The sequence below is a fragment of the Rhinolophus ferrumequinum genome, chromosome X (genome assembly GCF_004115265.2).
Source record: "Rhinolophus ferrumequinum isolate MPI-CBG mRhiFer1 chromosome X, mRhiFer1_v1.p, whole genome shotgun sequence".
Taxonomy (NCBI): domain Eukaryota; kingdom Metazoa; phylum Chordata; class Mammalia; order Chiroptera; family Rhinolophidae; genus Rhinolophus; species Rhinolophus ferrumequinum.
This window is the reverse complement of record NC_046284.1, coordinates 16,668,606-16,692,603: the sequence shown is the minus strand read 5'-3', so window position 1 is coordinate 16,692,603 and position 23,998 is coordinate 16,668,606. Positions and strand designations below refer to the sequence as shown.

Sequence of the window (23,998 nt, the reverse complement as noted above, 5' to 3'; positions counted from 1 at the left end):
CGTAAGTCACATACATGTCTAATCACTATGTTGTACACCTGAAACTAATATAATATTGTATATCAACTGTAATTGAAAAATAAAAAAATTACTGAAAAAAAAAAGGAACAAAGAAAACGTAGGGTGCCGCAGTTATGATGAGGTTACTCTCTGCAGACACCAGAATGTCATGGATAACTGAGAAGGAATCGTGTATTTACCAAGATACAAATAGGTGCCTTTTTGAGCCCAGAATCTGGTGCATTAGAACCTGTCCTTTGTCCATGCTTCACACTTGCAGGACTGGAATCACTTATGAAAGAAATCTCCTTTTATAAAAAGGTGTAACACTTATGTAGGTTTTCTGAGGTGGGGTCGGGGCAAAGAAGCTGGAACTTGTATGAGATATTCTACGGAAATTATTCTGAACTTGAGCCGACTTGAGACACTGCTCACACACCTGGGTAGATGCCAGTACTGCAATTAGACACAATGTGGCAGCAGCTTTTTCTTTTAAATTAAATAGGCTTTCAAACGCACAATAATGGCTGAGTGAATTAAACTATGGTTTAAGGCCCCATACTGATTCTGCAACTACAGCAATAAAGCCAACCTTGAATTAATTAATGATATTTACTTTTAAGTTGCTCTGATTTTGTCTCCAAGTCTTCTTCCCTGGGAGAGAAATATGAAAGAAGAATTTCAAACCAGAATTAAAACCAACACTTTTAATAAAAATACATGCATCTTTATTAAATAAAGTCATATTCCAATGTGTTTATATTAGTATTTTTAGTAGATTTTTATATTTATATAGATTATATAGATTTTTAAATCATACTATGCAAAACAGTTGAATGGTTAAGCTTAGCTGTATGGTTTCAACTTCTTACTATGATTTTCCTACGTATTCACCCATCCTTTCATTCATCAAACATTTGCTTGACTGCCGAGTCAGCATGAAGGTAGGTGTTAGTACTCATAATTTATTTGCAGATTTAGTGTTCATTCTGACACATAAGCATTGAGTCAGATTGTTGCTCACTGATTAACTGGGTCAAAAGAGTTTTGAAAAAAAAAATCTAAATTTAACTCATAATTATAGCATTTATTTGGCACTTCCTGCATGCCGGGCACTGTTCTAAGCCCTACATATGCATTTTCTTTTTTTCAACCCTCAAATTAACTCTGTGAGATAAGTCCTACTTCTATCCCCATTTTATAGATAAGTAAGGTTAGTATCTTGTCCAAGAATCAGAGGTAGTATTCACATCCCAATCTTCTACTGTCAGAATGCATGTTTCTAACAACTATATAAAACATTTCTGAAGCATGTTAAAATGCTAAAACAAAACGAAAAACAACTTCATTAAAATTCCAAGCTTTAATCTTTCTGTTCTTCCTGTTTAATCTTTCTTTTTTTCTTTCTGTTTAATCCTTCTCTTGTGTTTACAGAGGGTGAGCCTCTATATTGTTAAGTGACGAGTCCAGATGTTCCTACAAAGCCCAGGGCAGAGTCCAGTCAAAGAGTAGGTCATTTAAGTTCCTAATTCTCAGGAACTTAATGATGAAAAGGCTGCCACCCACACTGGCTGCGTGGATCTCTCCTCTGCATGGAAGGGACAGACTTTCTATCTTTTCCTCCTCAGCAGGAGCCATTGCAAGGCACTCTCAGGGAGAAGCTATGCTGCTGGGTTCTCGAAATTTTATACTTCACTTTTATTTATTTAAAAATATATTTATATATAAATTGTACGTTTATATAATCATACATATAAAGATAAATTAGACTTATGGCAATTACCGTATAAAATCAATTTCTCAATAAATACCGATGTCCACCACTTTAGACACCTGCTATACAGAGATCCAAACTTATTTATGAAGGTAACTTAAGGAGCTTCCCTAATTAGTGGCACTAATTAATTCTCTGCAAATACATTGAGATGAAAAAAACACACAACTTATGAGGATTGCATCTTTTTCTGAAAAGCAAGGTAGACGAATTCATTCTTTTAACAACAGAAATATGTACCTAAAAGTATTGAGTGCCTATACTGCATGCTAAGCTCCGTGTTTGGTACTAGGAATACAGACATGAATTGCACACAGTCCCTGCCCTTACAGAGCTTACAGTCTAGCAAAAACAACACAAAGCAGGAAATTACACTAAAGCTGCGAAGAAATGAAGGGGGACGTGTTATCACATAGCTTGAACATCTAACCAAACTGGATGCAGGGGAGGAGAGGCAGGAAGGAAAAGCTTACCTAAAGGAGACAGCCTAGAGATGGGAAATCTGGTGGAGGAGTAGGAGTTAGCCAAGGGACAGTATTCCAGAAGGGAATAGTACTCCAGAGAAAGAGCAGTATGTGTACAGCCCAAAAGGCAAGACAACGAGAGGCATTTGAGAAGGGAAAGTGGGGAGACAGGGAGATAGCTGCAGTTGTCAAGGAAACAGATGCTATTAGCTTGGATTAGGGGCGTGGCAGTAAGGGACAGCAGTGGGGATGGAAAGAAGTGGATTTTGTGACTGATCAGAGGTGGGGCATGAGTGAGAAGGGGTAGCCGAGGGCCCGGAATGGCTGAGATGAGGAACACAGGAAGTGGAGGCTCGCAGGAGAGCTGCGATCAGTTTGGGGGATACTGAGTCTCAGCTGCCTATGGGAAATTTGAGGACGCAAATTATAAACGCAGGTCTGAAGATTATGAGAAAGAGCTACACAAGAGTTACAGATTTAGGAGCTCAAACCGCGTTTCACCCCTCACAGACAATGTTCTTCCATGACTTGCATCTGCATTAAATGTTAATGCAACAAATATTTCTTACACCCTGCTCGGTGCCAGCTGGCACTGTGCTAGGTACCGGCTTCTATTCGATGCAAATTAATAAACATAAACAAAAACAAAGAAAAAAAAGTTTGACTTATTTTATGAAAAATTAACACTTATGCTGTGACCAAATTTTATGTATTTGGCTTAGCAATGAAAAGCCTGAAGAATTATTTGGAAATGTTTGTTATAATCCCCATTACTCACAGAGCAATTAGGTAAAATTAACAATGTTTCTAGCGTCAGTAAATGCTTTGATTATTTATAAACTGTGATGAACAATGGATACAACCATTTATCTACCCATGTGATGCATTCAGAAAGCTACCTTCTTTCTCATAAATATGCTAGGCAGTCGTACATTACAGCAAATCCAAGCTACTCCCAAGAAATAATTTTATTGCAGAGACACAAGAGTTTCTAAAATAAAAGAAAGCTTGATTTATTTTAACATTGCCAATTGTTTTTCTTGGGTTGGATCCCTTTTTGAGGAGCTAAGCTTTTGGAGGACTTTAAAGCCCAGAAGCCTTAGTCAGAAGGCTAGTCTAGCTTATCGAGTATTTATATTCTAGAATGGTTATTTTTTTAAACTTTTTTATTTACTTAAGTGTATTTGTCTAGGACCCATCAGTTTCAAGTCAAGTAGTTGTTTCAATCTAGTTGTGGAGGGCACAGCTCACAGTGGCCCATGTGGGGATCGAACCTGAAACCCTGTTGTTTCGAGCACTGTGCTCTAATAAACTGAGCTAACTGGCCGCCCCTCTGCAATGTTTTTTTCACTTGTCTTCACAAGAACCCTTTGAAGTCAGTAGGTGTTAATGTTCCTAGTTTACAGACAAGGAAACAGAGGGTAAAAGAGGTTAAGTGAACTGCCCAAGGTCACACGGCCAGTAAATGATGCCAGAAATTTAACTGAGGTCTTAGGAATGCCAACCCGTTTCTATTTTTATCCTCGTAGCTATTGGTTTTTAGGCCCTTACTGGCTTCTTGTTCTTTTTACTCTTTTCCCCAATATCATCTTAGTGAACGGTATTCATTTATGGTATTATTCACAGTTTAATTTGTAAGAATATTTTTACATTTAATAACTATTAACTATACAACTTTGATCATTTTGGCCTAGTTACCTGCTTTCCTCACCTCTTTTTAATCTGATCCATGCTGGGGTAGGGTTGGATTTTTCTACTCATTATGCCTGGCTCAATCTTCCTCGGAATTTCAAAGTAGTTCCCATACATTAATGAAGTCTCTGATTCTCTCAGATCAGAGAGACTGAATTTCGTCCCCTGGTCACCCATTCAACTAACTTAAGGCCACATCACTCTCCCTTAAGAGGCCCCAGGGGCAGCTCAAGGGAAACCTTGGAGCAATAGTGTCATCTTATTACCAGGGTAGTTCAATATCGCAGTGAGGATAATTATTTTATCCTAAAGAACATAGAAAGGGAATGGACATTACATGATTAAAACTAGTCTACAAAGATAAAAACGAGGAAATGGGCTCTGTGACAGTTAATTACTAGCAAAAGTATTCTATTTACCTGCCCCTAGTTAGCAAAGGCAACCCATTCTATTGTCTAAGCCATTCACTCACTAGAAGCTTCTAAGAACCAAGTTATAGTTTATCGGGATAAACAGTCAATATGCGTGAGTGCGTGGAGGCATGCATGTGTACCGGTTTCAGATGCCTTCCTCTACCGGCTGGAAAAAAAGCGTGAGTTTGATGTTGGTATAAATAGTCACACGCATTGCAAGGCTGGACTATTCAGTACAGATTTGCATCACCCTGTCCTGTACCACATCACACTGTGTTACGATTTCCCAACAGTATCCACCATGACACCTGCCTTGTGCAATGTAATTAAACGTGGCCAAAGATGCTGAGATAAAATTCCCAATGATCAGGACTGAAGAAAAAAGTCAGTCTTTATGTCAAGAGCAACAAATTAAACAAGAGCAGGAAAAGCAGAGATAGAAAAGGTGAATGTAGATACTTTACCAGGTTTAGGGGGAAAAAATGGTGCTCTAGGTCTGATCGCTTTGTCTGAAGCAGGTACCGCAAACTGGATGGGCCTCACATGATTATTTTTCAGGTTCCTGAAACCAGCTTGTTGGTTCTCAAATACACTTCGAATGTGTTCGAGCTTGAATTGTACAGTCTGCATTTGAATCTAAAGGTTGCATAAGAATTCTATGAAATATTTTCTGAAATGGGGTCCTTACAAATCCTATCCGATTTCTCAGACTCAGTCAAAAATTGAATGTAGAGCTTAAAATATAACTAGAAGAAATTTAGGAAAGTAATGGAAAACAATTAATGTATTATCTTCACATGGTTATAACACCAGACCTCAATCGAAACAACTTAAAGAAGAAATGTATCAATCAGTCATGAAATAGGTCACTGCATAAAGTGATTTATCCTTTCACAGGCTGGAAGGGATAATGGCTGGAAAAGAAGGCAAGTTTAGCATGAGAAAACCACCGAGGTAAGTATTGTCATAGCAGTTTATTATGTTTTAGCTGCAGGACATTCTTTAGTTCTGTTGTAAAACCTCCTCAGAGCCACAGATGGATAATACCCCCTTCTGCCCCTCCTAGATGATCTGAGGCAGTTAGTTAAGCTTAGTTGCTTCCAGAGAATGACTTGGTTATTGCCGCGGACATCTTTCTGATTTTCTGGAGCATCCCCTAAGATCTACAGCTAACCATGGATTTAGATACTGCTCCAAACTTCGAGTCAATTAGGCATTTCAACATTACAAATGTGTTTATCTACAACATGGAGAGAGTGCTTTGTGACTTTTCCCACGGGGTGGTACTGAACTAACATAGTTTTCCACTCTGCTAACAGCTACTCTCTGCCTGCTCTCCCTTGCCCAAGAAGACCAAATCCTTTCTTTAAAACCGTCTTCTCAAACTGAGTAGAAAAGCCAGATATATGTCCTCAGACCTCTGTGGACATATTTGGGGTAGGGTGCTCTTGACATGGGCTATAGAGCATAGAGTTATGTGAGAGCATTAATTATGAACACAAAATGGACTGATAATTCTGAGAGCTATGTCAGTCACAAAGTGACAGTCATGCCAGAGCATCACGTGAAAGGTGTACCCAGTGAACGGCCTAACCAGATAACTCCAGACGCAGGGTGGAATGTGACCATGTGCACAGCTTTATCCGACTGCAGATGGGGGCACCACACCCAGTCTCGAGCATAAAATCAGAGGTCTCTGAGGACTCCTGGCTCAGGCCTCAACTGACGAGCTGACAGCCGCACCTGCACTCGTCCCAGGTGGAGCCTTTGAAGCCTGGTCTCCTGACCGTGTCACCAGCCCGGCCTGATGCCTGACGCTCTGCACCCCAGCGCGGTAGGGACTCTGGCTGAACACCGGACTCTCTCTCATCCTTCTTTCCTAAGACTCTGTTCGCCTGCCTAACCCTATTGCTTGCAAACCTGTGTGATGACCCTCTTGTGTGAAACTGCTCTCCCTCAACTATTGGAGGCTGTGCTCTGGCCAGAGCCTTGGTTAAAGTCCAAGAGGAAAAACTGAGGGTTGCTAGATGGGCGGGAGGGGTGGGGGATGGGGGGGAGGGTGAGGGGATTGGAGGGCAGTTGGTGACCACAGGATGGCCACGGGTTTGAAAATTAATCTGGGGAACGTAATTTGGTGGTTACCAGAGGGTAAGGGGGTTGGGGGGTGGGGGATGAGGGTGAGGGGGATCAAATGTATGGTGATGGAAGGGGAGCTGATTCTGGGTGGTGAACACACAGTGTGATTTATGGATGATGTGATACAGAATTGCACACCTGAAATCTATGTAATTTTACTAACAATTGTCACCCCAATAAATTAAAAAAAAAAAAAAACAGAAATGCTTCAAAACAAAGCAAAACAAAACAACCAAAAAAAAGTCCATGGGAAACCGAGACAGTAGGACTAAATCTATGGCTTTATTCTAATAAAGTCTGACATTGTGGAAAGACACAAACGTGTGTGAGACGGCTACTCTGTTAGTCGCGTCCCACTCACGACATGAGCCCAGTATTCTCCTAGGACAGCTTTGGGCCTTTCTCCAAGGAAGCTAAAAGAGTTTAAAAATAATGGAGTCAGAGTTCAAAAAGGAAATTACTCTTCATTATATAGGAAGCAGCATTTGGAGTTTTTGATGCGTAACAGTAGCACTGATATTATCCCTAATCCTTAAGAGAACTGTGTAATTACAATTTGATACAAACTTAGCTATGAAGCAGTAAAACTCTTATTAACGGTACTGTAATTACAGTTTTAAAAAATTTGTTTATTTGAAAAAAAACTTCTTACCTTGAGTTCAGGAGACAAAACTATATCAAATTCATACTGTAGGGTTTCAGGGTCATAATTTATAAAGGGCAGAGCCATTTCAAGAAAATGTTCGATATCTTGGAGGGCTTTCTGAGCATCTTCTTTAGACTGAAATTTATCTATTTCCTGATTAGCTAGAAGACATTCTCCTTCATCACAGCACTGAAGAGCCTGGTGAGCAAAACACACACACACACACACACACACACACACACACACACACACAGATATTATGAGTGAAGAAGAAATACATTTGTCCCTTAAGACAGTGTTTATCAGGCCTGACTTTTGTCAATCAGAGTTGCTTTCATAGCTATTAAAAATAAAGATAACTGGGTTGTGCCCCCCAGAAATTCAGTAGCTCAGGGTCGTAAGCTCCACAGGTATTTCCGACACACAGCCAAGGATGGCAAGTGCTGCATCTTTCACAACAAGGAATTCATTCTGCAGCAGGAGGCTAACCATCCTCTCAATACTAACACTTGAGCTGCATGCTATTTTCCCCAAATCAGTAACTGAAATATGAAACTCCTAGCCAAATATAAGGTGTAATATAAATGCATAAAGATTGCCAAGGATAAGGATAAAAGTTTCCTTGCCAGAGAAGGACATGTGCGGATTAAAACGCTCATGTTCAGATATGATGCCTATAAGTGATATCCCTATTTTACATTTCACTGCCAAGACCAGACCTTCTCGTCACTGCTTAATTGTGAAAGGGAACAGACCCACAAGCCATGGAGGAGTATTTTCCAGTCACTGTTTAATTTTTTATTGCTGTAACTATGAAATGTAGGAGTTTCAGGCTTTAGCAAAACGTCCCCAGGGCTTTTAAAACTTCTGACTACAAACTATCAACAGAGTAGAGGCTTCAGAGATGTACCCAAAATAGAAAGGAAGCCATCACAACCACGATCTCAATGATCAGAACGGAGGTCAAAATTCTTCCAACACTAGACCTGCTATGAATTCTGCAGAGTTAACGTGGATTAAATATACATGATCAAACTCATACTGCTTACAAATTTAATTCCAAAGCTATACCAGACCCTGACCCTATAACGTCTGAGAAGGACCCAAGAAGAATTTTTATCTTCTTTTTCAGAAGTGCACCATTTTCCCATGACACTACCTGCTGTAGAAGTTTATGCATTTTGAAGGTCCTGCTGAGCTGGATCCGTTTGGCTTTGATCTCATTAACTAAAATATCAGAAAGGTAACGTAGCTCGTTGCACCTCTGACAGATCAAGTCAAGTGCGTAATGGTGATTGGCTGCAAGTCTGTGTCCATGTAAGATCACAAACCGGGCCTTTGCTAACAGATCCTGATTTTGAGAAAGAAGGAAAACAATTAACTGCATGATCTCTGTTCAAATACAAGGGAAAAAAGAAAGTAATTAAGACACAAATGGGTTGAGCAAAGGAGATACAGTGCCAAAAATATGATTTGATGTCATTATTTCTGCAGGCTGCAAAAAAGCTTAGTTCCAGTAATTAGTTATAGCAGTTGATGCCATCAGAAGCTCACGCATTCCTGTAACAGAAACAGAAAATTAACCAGCTGTCCAGAATGGGGATGAGATGTGCTTCTCCTGGTATGGACAGATTTAGAACAGAACTGTATATATCAAAGGAGCTACACACGAGCCAAAGAAGGCTAACGGATTTCACATATGTAGCCCTGGAAATCTCGTTAGAGTCATCATCTACCTGACTACTTACAGACCTGAAGGGAACGTCACCAGCTTTCCGTGTTAAAAGGGATCTTAGCAGCCTTGCCTCCACTCTATCAACTACTGACCCCTCCAGTATAGTGACTGAAACACAGAAGGAGCTCAGGAAATGCTTGTCAAGGTAAAATAAAGAAACCTGAAACCCAGAATGAAGAAGCGACTAGCCTATCTCGGTAGTGGGAAAACCAGGGTTAAAATAGAGAGTCGTCATTTAATGGGAATAGAATTTCAGTTTTGCAAGATGAAAAAGTCCTGGAGATGTGTTGTACAACAATGTGAATGCACTTAATACTACTGAACTGTACACTTAAACATGGTTATGATGGTAAATTTTGTTATATAGCTTTTACCACAACTAAAACTGAAAATTAATAAAAACAAAACAAAAAATCCAAAGCCCCCTAATTTCCAAACCAGTCTGCCTTCTATTTCTACCTTAGATACTTACCAATTACCCCACAGTCACAAAGATCTACAAGCATTATTCCAGAACTGGTCACCCCAACTGTTGCCTCTCAATTGTTTTTAGGTGCTTGTGGTTCACTCATAAATCTGTCTGTTTGCTGAGAATGCACCTTAAAAACCATGGCCTTGCTCTCACATACAAGACAGGAGAGCAGCTAGAGTTTCTTAGGTATTAAAGCCATGTGTCCATACAAATGGCAAATAGACATATGAAAAAATGCTCAACATCACTAATCATCAGAGAAATGCAAATAAAAACCACAATGAGATATCACCGCACCCCAGTCAGAATGGCTATCATCAACAAGACAAATAGTAACAAGTGTTGGAGAGGCTGTGGAGAAAAAGGAACCCTCATACACTGTTGGTGGGAATGCAGACTGCTGCAGCCGTTATGGAAGGCAGTGTGGAGGTTCCTCAAAAAATTACGAATAGAATTACCATATGACCCAGCAACCCCTCTCCTGGGTAGCTACCCCAAAAATCTGAAAACATTTATCCATAAAGACAAGTGTGCTCCAATGTTCATTGCAGCTTTATTTACGGTGGCCAAGACATGGAAACAACCAAAATGTCCTTCGATAGATGAATGGATAAAGAAGTTGTGGTATATATACACAATGGAATATTATTCGGTGGTAAGAAAAGATGATATAGGAACATTTGTGACAACATGGATGGATCTTGAGAGTATAATGCTAAGCGAAATAAGTCAGACAGAAAAAGCAGAGAACCATATGATTTCACTGATATGTGGTATATAAACCAAAAACAGCGAAAGAACAAGGCAAACAAACGAGAAACAAAAACTCATAGACACAGACAATAGTTTAGTGGTTACCAGAGGGTAAGGGGGTTGGGGGGTGGGAGATGAGGGTAAGGGGGATCAAATATATGGTGATGGAAGGAGAACTGACTCTGGGTGGTGAACACACAATGGGATTTATAGATGACGTAATACAGAATTGTACACCTGAAATCTATGTAATTTTACTAACAACTGTCACCCCAATAAAATTTAATTAAAAAATAAATAAATAAATAAATAAATAAATAAATAAATAAATAAATAAATAAAGCCATGTGTCCAAACTTTTAGACCAGCAGAAAAATGGCAGCTGGCTTTTTAATTAGGGAAGGGGAACAGGACTTTATGGGGAACAGTGTGTACTTCCAGGATTTTTCCAAGTCAAGTTGTTGTCCTTTCAGTCTTAGTTGTGGAGGGCGCAGCTCAGCTCCAGGTCCAGTTGCCGTTGCTAGTTGCAGGGGGTGCAGCCCACCTTCCCTTGCAGGAGTCGAACCGGCAACCTTGTGGTAGAGAGGACATGCTCCAACCAACTGAGCCATCTGGTAGCTCAGTGGCAGCTCAGCTCAAGGTGCTGTGTTCAATCTTAGTTGCAGGGGGCGGAGCCCACCACCCCTTGCGGGAGGAGTCGAACTGGCAACCTTGTGGCTGAGAGCCTGTGCTCCAACCAACTGAGCCATCTGGACACCCGGGACCTGAGCGGCAGCTCATTCACTTCATTCCAGTTGCAGAGGGCGCAGCTCGCTGGCCCATATGGGAATCTAACTGGCGACCTCGGTACTAGGAGCCCGGCGCTCCAACCATCTGAGCCACTGGGCTGGCTGCAGCTGGCTCTTTTGAGTACTTATTATACTGGAGGTGCCAAAAAAACGTATACAAGTGGACACTTTGATCACCGTTGCTCAAGCAGTAGTTCGCCGTAATCAGAAGTGTCTGGATGCTGATGGTAACCACTTTGAGCACCTCTTGTCATTGCAGAAGTCAAGTGTGACTTGTACTCATCTTTTGTTATCGGTTTATATTGATTGTTACAATTTTAATACAGTTTTTTCCTTTCTTAAAATGTGTATACATTTTTTGGCACCCTCTGTACATCCATACATCCCAGGCACTGTGCTAAATGTTTTATCTACAACATCTAAATGAATCCTCACAATTACTCCACAAAGTAGGTCATTTCATCCCCAATTTATAGATGAGGACAGTGAGGCTTAGAAAATCTAATCAATTTACCCAAGGTCACACAGCTAGTAAAACTAAATATGAATGAATGAATGAATTTCTTTATGAATTTGGTTCAAATGATGACTATTTAAGGAATTACGTTCTTGTATGTTTCCATCACTTCCAAGTACAATGTGTACTTCCAGGACTTTTACCTGGAAGTCAAGTTGTTGTCCTTTCCATCTTAGTTGTGGAGGACGCAGCTCAGCTCCAGGTCCAGTTACCGTTGCTAGTTGCAGGGGGCACAGCAAACCATCCCTTGGTGGAGTGGAACCAGCAACCTTGTGGTTGAGAGCCCACTGGCCCATGTGGGAATCGAACCGGCAGCATTCGGCGTTAGGAGAATGGAGCTCCAACTGCCTGAGCCACCGGGCCGGCCCTCCCCAAATAGCATTCTTGATAGACATTTTTCACTCGCTTTTCAAAATGATTTATGATCTTGTTCACACCATTATCTCAGAGGCCTCCTGTTACAACTACATGACTTATGCAGTCACCTCAAGGTGACATTGAACAGAACAGAATATAGACCAGTATTATTAAACCAATTATACAGATTATTACTGAGATATTAATCATAATAGGGGTTTATACTACTGAAAACCATCAAAATGTAACTACTGTACTTCACAAATATAATGAACATCTGAAATGTTATCTTACCTGAGAATTTTCATCTAAGTTTTCCAACTTCTTTATTTTTTGTTTTACTTGAGCTATATTCCCTGTGACATCTGCCAGCTCTGCTTGTTGGTTTAACAGAAGTTCAACATCACTCACAAGCTAAAAATAGGAACAAAAATTAGTCTTAAAAACATATAAATCATTAAGCATTTTCCCAAGTTGTGTAGGAAACACTATTAAATAAGAACATCAATATGGAAAAATTACACACATGGAAAATATTTTCAGTTATTTTTATTCACAGAAATGGATATAATCTTTTAAACGTTAACCTCCTAGATATCGTGTGTACTGATGATTTATAAAATATTCAGTGTACATGAGAGATGAAGTAAATGTGGATGTATATGGAAGTATGTATATATACTTGCATATATATTCCCTAGCTCTACGGTAAATGGTTCTAGAAACAAAGACACTTTAGCAGCAATGAGTACACCTAACACCCAGATCTCGGTCTTTAATATCATTTCCCAGAAAAAGAAACCAGAGCTTCTCAGGAAAATGGCTAGTTCCAGGACTGAGGCAGAGGAGGAATAAGATGAGCTTGGACCATCTCTTTCTGCTAGAAAGTAAAGAATATAAAGTAAATAAAGTAATAAAAATGTTTCGACAAGTCACAAGGACACAGTAGCCAGTTTGAAATACCGAAATAGTTAAGAACAGTAATAAATTATAAACCACCGAAAAACTAGGAAGCCATGAACCAGATAAATAGATAAATAAGTAAATGGGGAAAAGGGAAGGCCCTTGCTGACGGTAAGCACGCCTATGCAGACTGGTACATGTGGAGGGGACACGAGATGGAAAATCAGCATTTCACAACCATTATAGTAAAGACAGGTTGAAGCAAGAATCATCAATTAATTCTAAACCTATGGTGATCTTCTGATGAGGGGCAAGATACTTGCGTGGCCTTAAGTTTCCTCCCTACATGCTTCCTACTAGTTATAAGGGGGTGAAGTAACTCACTACGTAATAGAGAAATTCAATAGCACTCCGACTGAGTGATCGAAATCTGTATCAATAATGATGGGCACGTGGACTTCTGTCACCTCCCGATGTGATAAGCCTCAGGACACATCACTTATGCAGTACTCTAGGTGCTCATACACAGATTAATGTAATCACAAGAAAATGTCAGCCAACCTCAAAATGACGACTGATTTATTTCCTTATGACAAAAAATGTTGTTTAGTCTATAGATTCTCATGTTTCCATACAAGACTAATCTTCCCATGTGAAATGGACAGAAACTATGGGTTTACTCTTATTTATGTATTAAATTTATTGGGGTGACATGGTTAGTAAAATTACACAGGTTTCAAGTGTACATTTCTATAATACGTCATCTATATATCACATTGTGTGAAGAACATTTTATTGTAAAAGAGTGTATTCTTCAGAAACGGTCCGTGTCATAAAAGATTTTTAAAAAGGCTATGGAAATGTTCTAGATTAAAGGCAACTAAAGAGACATGACAACTTAATGCAATACATGCATGACCGTCTAGACTGGATCTTGGACCGGATGCAGGGGAAGGCAATGATACAAATGATATTATTGAGTCAATTGACAAAATTGGAGTAGTAATGGTAGATAATACAAAAGTATTGCATTATTGTTGAAGGTACTGAATTTGATAATTGTACTGTGATCATGCAACGGAATATTCCTATTCTGCATATTCAAGAATACTGCAAGTTTGACAATATTTAACATTTTCTGCAAGTTTGGTATTTCCAAACAAGTCTTTCTTTAAGTTAACTTTCTAAATATACAGAATCTATCTGCATGTCACTATGAGATACAGATCCTGTCAGGGAGATTACAATTCAAGACAAACAACAATACTGATTGGAGGCAATGATGACTTGAAGAAATAAGAATTTAGTATGGACACATATTAGCATACAAGTAGAGGCATAATAATTTTTGCATGTGTTCGGTTGAAGTAGAGGGAGAGACACAAATATGTGGAAGGACCAAGGGCAATTTGACCTATTCTGACTTTAAGGAAGGTTTCATGGAGAGCATGGCATTTGAATCACAGGAGGGAAAGGGTTAGTCCTGTGTGCCGAATGTAGTGCCCCTCTCAAACCTAACTGTGCCAGAACAAATGAAATCCCAGTATGTAAGCCACTCCTGGGTACAAAACAAGCTGGCTATGCGGAAGAGAGAGACGAAGTGAGTTTTCCTTGGATTCCCTAGGAATGTACATGAAAGAGAGACTGAGGAGCTTGGACAGGACTGCAAAGAAAAGAAGCTAAATCTATGTCTCTTGACCATATATGATGGATTTTCCAGAAGGATACAATTAGAATATACCTTTAACCTTTTAAATAATATATAAACAAACATGATTTAATTTCATCCATCAGGCTTTTCATAGAGAAAAATTGCTGGAGCCAAAAAAAATAATGCTTTGTTAGACCACGTTAAATATGATCAACATAGGTATATGGTACTTTAAAAAACTCAAGAAGGAAGTTGATATCATTTCCTTGGAAAGCTATCCCATAGTCTGAAAGCATTTTCTCTCTAAAATAAATCTGAATCACAAACAGCATGGTAGGTAGCAACTTTGTGCCTGTCATATATGTTAGCACTTAGCACATAAGTGCTCTTTCAAAGGAAACAAGTAAGCCACAGAAGTAGAAGCCTTGGCTTTTAATAGTTGTTTTCTTCATTCAAGGTCAAGGTTCACCCACAGTTGCCTCCTTTCCATTTCTCTGTGGGTGTAAATGGACATCTTATGAGACTGTACTTCTGATGATCAAGGAGTAAGAACCTCTGGCATAATGAAAATAAATGCACAAAGGAATATTTCAACTGACCTCTTGAAAATCCTGCTCAAACTTCCATAGTTGCAGATACTGTTCCATTTTTAGTTGGTGTTTTTCCCAAAATCCATCAAAAGCAATTTCCATATCATGTACCTGAGTCAACAATCTCAACGAAGAAAAGTCATAAAATTACTTAAAGACAATGACTTGTGCTGTAGGTATGTAGATAAACCTGGTCTGGACATTAAGAATTATTGGCCAAGTCACAGCCCATGACACTTGGTCCAGGTAGAGACCATCAGTGTCCACAGAACCTCTTCTATAAGCAAACTAATGTCTGTGAGACAACTCAGGAAGGGGTTCTCAGATTTCCAGAGGCCCAAGAATTCTTTTACACTGAACAGACTGCAGCAAAAGTGCATAATTCTCTTTCAAAAGTATAACATAAGAAACTCTAAACCAAAAAGAAAGCACTCACTTATTAACAGTTTGCCAGTCACCACTTATTTGCTGATGATGTTCAAGTCTCGAATTGACAGCTTCTTCGGTGTCAGGCACTTCCAGATTTTTTAGCAGAATTTTTCCTTCTTTGGTTACAGCTGTAATATCATTCTGTACAAAGGTACAACAGGATATATCAACGAGCTAGTAACTTAATCTAAGTGACCTAACGAGAGGAAGGTATATAGCATGCAGAATACAAACAGTAGTTCTACAATGGCCTTTTGCTTTTCTAACTGAAATAAAGGCAAGGAATACCTGAGTATCACAGAATCCAAAAGTTGCGAGAATCTCCAAGAAGCCTCTTGAAGCCGCTTGAGATGCATGTTGCAATCATTATTTCTATAAGATCTTTACAAGCAGAAGTACCCCATGCTCTGTTTATAGTCTCCTTCTCTGACTGGTAGAAAGTTCTAATTGATTCTATTCTGTTCTGCTAACACTTTTAATGTACTTCAGTAGAACGGTAGTAGCATAATAAAGACTATTACACTAGAAAGCATATAGTTACAAATAATATTTGATGCATAAATAATTAGATGCCTTTCCTGTTATTCCTTAATTGTCACTCATCACTGCCTGCTGTAAGTATTATGTGACTTCACATTTGGATTAATGAATTCACCAGAAAGCATATGCTTCAATTCAGAAGGTCTTATTGTTGGATGGTGGATTCTTCAGGCATGTACGTTATCTATGATTTCTTTCAGGAGATCCAAAAACTGATGTGTGCATGTATTTCTCTGGGAACAGGATCCATGACATCACCACCAATATGAATAAGAACATAAACATTAAGAGCTAGTGCCAACTGTGTGCCAAAAGCTGTTATACATGTATTACATACTTCATTTCATCCTCAAAACAACCCTACAAGGTGTGCATGTATTGTCATCGTCACCATCACCACCACCATTATCATCAACCTCACTGTACAAATAAAAAATCTGCAACTCAGAGAGGGTAAGCAAATGACCCAATCACACAGCTTGTGAGAGACAGAGCTTTCCTTCCTTGAACAGCTTTGCTTTTAGATGATGATTCCAAATTTCACTTTCTCTCCTCTTCTTCATTTAAAAATGTCACCTCTACAAAGAACTTGCATCTGTCAGTGTCCCCAGCAAGCTTATTATCATATGAATGACACAAGTTATACAGGGGAGCCTACTGCTTGCTGAGATCATTCTTAAACATTCTGGGGAAAGTGAATCTAAAAGCGTCTAAATCGTGACTCAGAATCCTTCATAACCCAACACTCCACACAACTGGATAGGAGAGCAAAATCAACTTGCTACTTATGGTCCATTGTAGATCACATCGAGAACTAGTACTCTGTAGAAAAGAAAGCTTAAATCAATTTAGCAATGTTTGACTTGGTCACAATGCTAGTATATGGCAGAGCTGGGACAAGAAACCAGGCCTCCTGACTCCCCATTGAGTTCTCCTTCTGCATTTCACATCGTACCTATGTGCCTCTTGATTCTTACTTTAACTCTCCAGATGAGGGGACCTTTCCACAAGCTACAGAATACATGGTAACAAAAATGACCGCAGATTTCTTGTTCTGGCGCATTTACATAAACTCTTCCATTCATAAATAAACAACTTCTCAAGAGAACGCGCCATTTCCAAAGGGGACACTTAGATTCAACATATCCAGGACATACTTCTCTTGTAAAGTATTCTTATTTTTTAATAGTGTGCTTTATAACATATAAATGTATCTTTTGCCTCCCTACCCACCAATCAATGTGAAATGGACACACAGAACACCTCTCTAGAAAAAGAAAGACCAAGGGAAATGTTTGCTGTTCACTCTGTCAGACATACCTTTAACAGGTGATACCTTTTAGCACGAACTGCAAGAATGTGTTCTATTGAAGGAATATCATCTGGTAGTTCTGTCTCAGCCAGTTCGGTTCCAAAGGACTGTAACATCTGAGCCATTTCTTTCACTGTGAGGGCAAAATTTTCGATAGCCTGCAAAGAGCCAATGACTCTTTTAATTTTATGGAAACTGTGCCAGCATATCAAAACTTGGATCGGTAATTGTTATTTACTTTGAGTTAGGTATGACAGCAAACACATATACTATGAACTCTCCTCCACAAAGGAAAGTTGGCATTCCCCTGGCAATGAACTTGAACATTGCATCTAAGCCTCTAAGAAACTACAGTCAGGTGAAGAGTCTTCTTGAATGTCTTTTATCTAAATTTCTGAACTTATTTCTTGGACACCGATGAAAACTATTTCTTAAAGATGCCATGTACTGAGCAATTTCTTTCATGATCTTGAAAATAACAGTGTTTTCCTTATTCTAGTAAACTCTGCAATTGTTAAATTGCTTCATAATGACTTCTGAAGAGATGAGAACATCAAAGCCACTTTATATTTGTTTATTATCATTTATGAACAAGTATTAGTATTCTCTGCAAGGTGATGGACTGAGGTGATGAGGGAACATCTACCGTATTTCCTCGAAAACAAGACCAAGCCGGACAATCAGCTCTAATGTGTTTTTTGGAGCAAAAATTAATATAAGACTCAGCCTTATTTTGGTATAAGACCAGGTATAATATAATATAATATAATATAATATAATATAATATAATATAATATAATATAATATAATATAATATAATATAATATAATATAATATAATATAATATAATATAATATAATATAATATAATATAATACCGGGTCTTATATTAATTTTTGCTCCAAAAGATGCATTAGAGTTGTCCGGCAAGGTCTTATTTTTAGGGAAAAAGGGTAGTCACAACTCATTCCAGGTTCCGTTGCCCTAAAATGTCTAGTAAGGTCCTGCTGTTTATTTTGTTTCCAAAATCAATTACTCAAAGAAAGAAGGACAACATATAGAGACCATATAAACCCTCTGTTTACCACATAGCTCAAAGTATCTGCACTTCTATTTATAGCTTTATTAGTGATTTAAGTCTAGACACTGTTAATTTTGACAATACATCTTCATATTAAAGAACAGGACTGTTGAATGAAAACTAAGCATCAGGAAACTAGAACCCTGATTTAATTAAACGTCACTGAGTTACTTCCCATATCAGAAGGGTTACCGTATCTCGGATTTGGAGTATATTCTTATACCACAAAGTCACCTGTGAGGCCTGGGGCCCTTGCCCATTTGCAAATTTCTAGAACAGAAACAATCTATCTACAAATGGAACTGCCTCAGGAGCACCACTGGGACGATGAGATTAATAATATTACTTGCATTTTTTGAGGGCTGGCTATGTGCCAGGCACCATGCCAAACCTCTTACATTTGTTATCTCATTTAATCTTCCCCACATTCCTCTGTGGCAAAGTATTATTGTTCCCATTTTGCAACTGGGAAAACTGAGACTTGGAGAGGTCATATAACTTATACAAAGTTATGTAGCTAAAAAACAGCAGTGCTAGGATTTGACTCCCAATGCTTTGTTTCTTCAAGTTACTACATGGCCACAGGAGGGGGTGGACAGAGAAAGAACTCCTTATTCCCTAGTCCTCTCCTTCAATTGCCATCCTCAGTGACTCGTCGTCATTTCTAGATATTTCCTATGGAAGAAAATCAAGACGTTGAATTGCACATGGTTTTTAAAAATGTAGGAGCCCCAGAAATCTGTTTTCCCCGAAGAGGAAAAGAATTCTACATCTAGATTTAAAGGTTAACATGAACTACAGGCTCTACAGTAAGGGCGAAAGAAACATACATTTCTGAAGATGATCCATTCACTGTGGCAGTAGTGCAAGGTGCCGCCTAACTCAGGGGTTAACTGCTTGTCATCAATGTATGTCAGCAAATCACTAACTGAGCTCAGCATAACAACCTATATAAATAAGCAAGAAAGATACTGTTAACTGCCCTTCGCGGCATCCTTCCTTTCAACTGTACAATGAACTTTAGCATTCATTTAGCACAAAGTTATCTTTTATAAATGCTTCTCACAATTCTCTCCTGGACAAGCCCCGCCCACCCTTGCCCCATCACAGGTATGCACGACCTTCTCCAGGTAATAACAGTGGTCATTTACAAAACATTTCTCTGTAAAGCAAAATTAATCTCCATAGAAACCCAAACACCTAATTCTCTTGGATCTAAAACTTTGCACTGTAGACGGTTGGCCTTCTGAAAGCATGTTATGCCTACCACAAAGTAAAAGGGCTTTATGTAGTAAGTTATAATTTATCAGGAGAGACGGATCTTAGCAAAAGTATCAAAATTTATGAGCACTCTATTCCTAGCCTTAAAAACGTATAAAAATATCTTTAAAAAAACACATGGTACTCTGAACTAGCTCAGGATGTTAAGTTCATGGGAGTTCAAATACATAAAACACACACTCATGATTTTCTAAGAAGAAAATGTCCAGATTTTATACACACATACATATATACACACAAATATATAACATATGTGACATATGTCTTTTGCAAAAAGAATTGCTTTCTTACAAATTAAGTAATTATTCCTTTAACAGCAAAAGCAGAAGACTTGTAGGCACTTCAAATTTACATTTTTGGAAGACAAATTCTATTTTTTCCTTTCAAATGCTTCATAAGTACATATAAAACATCAATATAGCATGATACAAAGTCTTCATGAGAATTATAGGGACAAAACATTTTAAAAATATACTCTTACCGGTAGTTTGAGCATGAAGTCTTCCTGACTAAATCGAAATCCGATATCTGTGAAAGTTCGTTGAAGAAAACTGGTGGGACGTAGGACCAATACCAAGTGCAAGTTCCCAGGGAAGGAAGCCTATAGCAAGAAAGAACAGAGGAAAGAAAGAAAAAATTGTCAAAACATGCACCCAACTGAGAACATAGCAGAAACTATGTAACGAAAGGAAGCAAATTTTAAAGTCATAAAAGCCATTAAAAGGGCAAACTTAAAAAAATGGATATTGATAAAATCTAAAAACACAAAAATAAACTAAAATGAATGTAAGGTCATCAGGTCAGATCTTTGCAATGCTCGTGGCATGCAATTTTCTCACACTTAAGTAAGTCCCAAGTTACAGAGAATTATACTCTGAAGCTTCATTTTAAAGTTAGGTATTTATACTCAAATTGCATTTACTTGTCGTAAGACAGAATTAGGAGGCAGGTTCCTAGGATAGCCCTAAAAGCCAAAGGAGGCTGAAATACTGTATACTTGTAGTAAACAGTGGAAGAAAACTATATTATGAACTCATTTTTATTTTTATCCAAGCAACATTCACTGAATGCACATATTTCCTGTGTGTCCATGCCATGTATTTAAATGAATGATTACCAGGCACTGTTAGCATTCAGTGTACACAAATTAATACAGTCCCTACCCAGCTTGCAAGAAAATGACTGTCTAATAGTGGAGTCCATTCATAATCATTAGCTCTATAGCATGATAAGTTGATAAGTGAAACGAGGGAATTAGAATAATATACAACAGGAAGTGGTAGCACACAGCATCCTAGAGCTAGGAATGTCAGGAAAGGTCTTGAGGCATACAGGGAATGAACTGGATCAGAATGTTGTTCTTGTACACCAATGTTTCCCCAGCTTCTAGAACACTGGCACATAGTAGGTGGTCAAGAAATAACTGTTAAATGAAAGAATGCAAAAAACGAGGAGGGCATTTTGCAAATTTAGTGAGGGATGGACTAGTATAGCCCAATTTTAAGAATAAACCACCATATACGAGGTCTGACAATTAAGTTCATGAACTTGTGGCAACAACGTTACTAACCTTTTTTTGGTATCAGAGGGATCATTCATTACGAATTTGTACCAACTTTTCATTACGAATTCATTCATTACAAATGTGAACCAAGTTTATAGTTTATAGTTCTGAAAAGGCTGCATGAAAGTTAGACGACCTGAACTTTTCACCAACAATTCATGGCTCTTGCATCACGACAATGCACCAGCTCACACGGCACTGTCTGTGAGGGAGGTTTTAGCCAGTAAACAAATAACTGTATTGGAACACCCTCCCTACTCACCTGATCTGGTCCCCAATGACTTCTTTCTTGACCCGAAGATAAAGGAAATATTGAAAGGAAGACATTTTGATGACACTCAGGACATCAAGCGTAATATGACCACAGCTCTGATGGCCATTCTAGAAAAAGAGTTCCAAAATTGCTTTGAAGGGTGGGCTATACACTGGTGTCAGTGCATAGCTTTCCTAAGGGGAGCACTTCAAAGGTGACCGTAGTGATATTCAGCAATGAAGTACGCAGCACTTGCTCTAGGATGAGTTCGCAAACCTAATTGTCAGACCTCGTATCCTATCCTCTATATAATGTATATTTTATTTTATGCTGAGCATGGTACAGACTTCGCAGCTATTGTAAGAATGAAAAGAAATCATGACTATAAAGGCACTTTGTAAATTCTAAAAAAGATAATGAGATGATCTACCTAAGCCTACCCAGCAGGCTTAGGTAGAAAACTACAATACGGAGCAAGGTTTGCTTCAGGGGAGACTCTGACAGGAACTTGTGAGAACTCTGGACCTATTTTTAGATTGAGAACACTGATTCTATTTCTATCCCATTCACTTTAGGAGTTAAGCTTTCCCTTCTCCATCACATGGGTAAATTACTAGTATTATTATCATTATACTCACCGGCTTTGATCCAGCTTATTTGTTCACTTTTCAATGAAATTGAAAGCACCCTACTTTTATCACCACTTAAAGTGAAATTACTTTTATTCTTTCATGGATTCTAGGTTGATGTGGTCTCATAGTCTTTTTCCCTCTGGCTTTTCGTTAATGTCACATTCTCTGGTTTTGAGGAGGAAAACTCTGGATGTGAGAGCCTAAGGATGACCAACTTGAAGTCTGGAACACTCACCCACCTCCAAAATTGGGGGTGGTGGTGATGGATACTCTGGGAACAGAGAGGGCTATGGCGGGACTGTCTGCCTGAGGTAAGGCCCTGCCATTCCTACGAGAACAAGGCTGTCCCAGCAACCAGGTTCAGAGGCAGCGGATCACACAGCAGGGAACGAACTCCAAAGGAGAGAGAAGTGGAGTAATGAATGGCCCACAGACTCTATAGGGAAGAGTTTCAGCAGGGTTTGGAAATACTCAGGGATTTTATGTTGGTAGTTTATTACCTCAGTTATTGTCGCTGTTTGATAAAGTAGCTTATCCCAAACATCGATAGCTGTATAAAATGCATCTAAAGATAATTCTACATTCTAATCAGAGCTTTCTTAAGTAAAACTTTCTGATTATTGTATTATACATTCTTCTTCCTTAATTCCGTCAACATGTTTAGTGACTTGCTTACGCAAAAAGCCCACAAAAAGTTGTATGCTTAAAGAAAATGCACTATCAAGGATGAAAACTTCATTTATTGCCTGGATAATAACATTTACACTGTTTTTCATCATAGGATAATTTTAAGATCTTTACTGAGGTACCATGTGAATCTTCCTAGAACACATGGCTTCTGTTAAACCAGTAATAGCTACTCTCAAATTTAATAGGCATTTGGAGAAATAAATAGCTATACAACTACTAAACAATTAATTGGGTGGGACTCAAAAACTTCATGTGATTTGTCAGAGGTCTTTTTGTTTTGTTGTTTAGAAAACTAAATCATACAGTTCAAACCATATGGTTTCTACCCCTCATGCCCATTAAATCCTAAGTATGAATCAGACATACTTGATTTTTCACTCCCAGATCCATTCACTAATAACAAACTTAAACAGGTGCTTGCCATACTGTCTAATTATAGCAAATCCACAACCTCACATGATTGACTACTTTTCATAGCTTCTTTCTAGCAAAAAAACCAAAACAAAATATATATTTATATATTTTTCAGGACTTCTCAAAGCCTTGAGGCAGGGAATGGAGATTGGCTAGCTGGCCATGGGTGGGAGTGCCACTTTATTGAATGCCTGCTATGAAAATTATGCTCATTGTAAGCCTTAGTATGACGTTGTGTTAAGTACTTTACATGCATTAGGTTCTATTTTCGTCCTCATTTCACAACTGGAAAAATAGAGTGGTGGGCAGAATAATGATTCCCCAAAGATGTCCACATCCTGATCCCTGGAACCCGTGAATATGTACCATTACAAGGCAGAGGAACTTTGTAAAGGTGATTAAATTGAGTATCTTGAGATGTGGAGATGACCCTGGATTATCAGGGCAGGAACAAGGTAATCACAAGGATCCTTATTACACAAAGAGGGAGGCAGAAGGGCCAGAGGAGGAGATGTGACAACAGAAGCAGAGGTCAGAATAATTCATGGCCATAAGCCAAGGAATGTGGGCAGCCTCTAGAAGCTGGAATGTCAAGGAAACGGATTCTCCCCTAGAGCCTCCAAAAGGAGCACACCCTTCCTGACACCTTGGTTTCGGCCCACTGAGACATATTTTGGACTTCTGACTTCCAGAATATTAACAGAATACATCTGTGTTGTTTTGAGCTACTACCATGTTTCCCCAAAAATAAGACCTAGCCGGACCATCAACTCTAATGCGTCTTTTGGACAAAAATTAATATAAGACTTGATCTTATTTTAAGACCGGGTATAATATAATATAATATAATATAATATAATATAATATAATATAATATAATATAATATAATATAATATACCGGGTCTTATATA

General features: G+C 38.6%; 1 protein-coding gene across 2 annotated transcripts in view; it reads right to left on the bottom strand.

The window, feature by feature from the left end:
• MCF2 (MCF.2 cell line derived transforming sequence) overlaps window positions 1-23,998 on the bottom strand; it is a 77,994-nt gene that overhangs the window by 34,335 nt on the left and 19,661 nt on the right. For both annotated transcript variants that reach the window (XM_033115366.1, XM_033115283.1), the window contains 10 exons: window positions 20,015-20,134; window positions 19,083-19,199; window positions 17,181-17,330; window positions 15,328-15,461; window positions 14,901-15,015; window positions 12,042-12,161; window positions 8,285-8,476; window positions 7,132-7,323; window positions 4,808-4,979; window positions 617-654 (listed from right to left, as the gene is read on the bottom strand). In XM_033115366.1, the coding sequence (XP_032971257.1) occupies window positions 617-654; window positions 4,808-4,979; window positions 7,132-7,323; window positions 8,285-8,476; window positions 12,042-12,161; window positions 14,901-15,015; window positions 15,328-15,461; window positions 17,181-17,330; window positions 19,083-19,199; window positions 20,015-20,134 (1,350 nt within the window). The remainder of the gene's footprint in view (window positions 1-616; window positions 655-4,807; window positions 4,980-7,131; window positions 7,324-8,284; window positions 8,477-12,041; window positions 12,162-14,900; window positions 15,016-15,327; window positions 15,462-17,180; window positions 17,331-19,082; window positions 19,200-20,014; window positions 20,135-23,998) is intronic.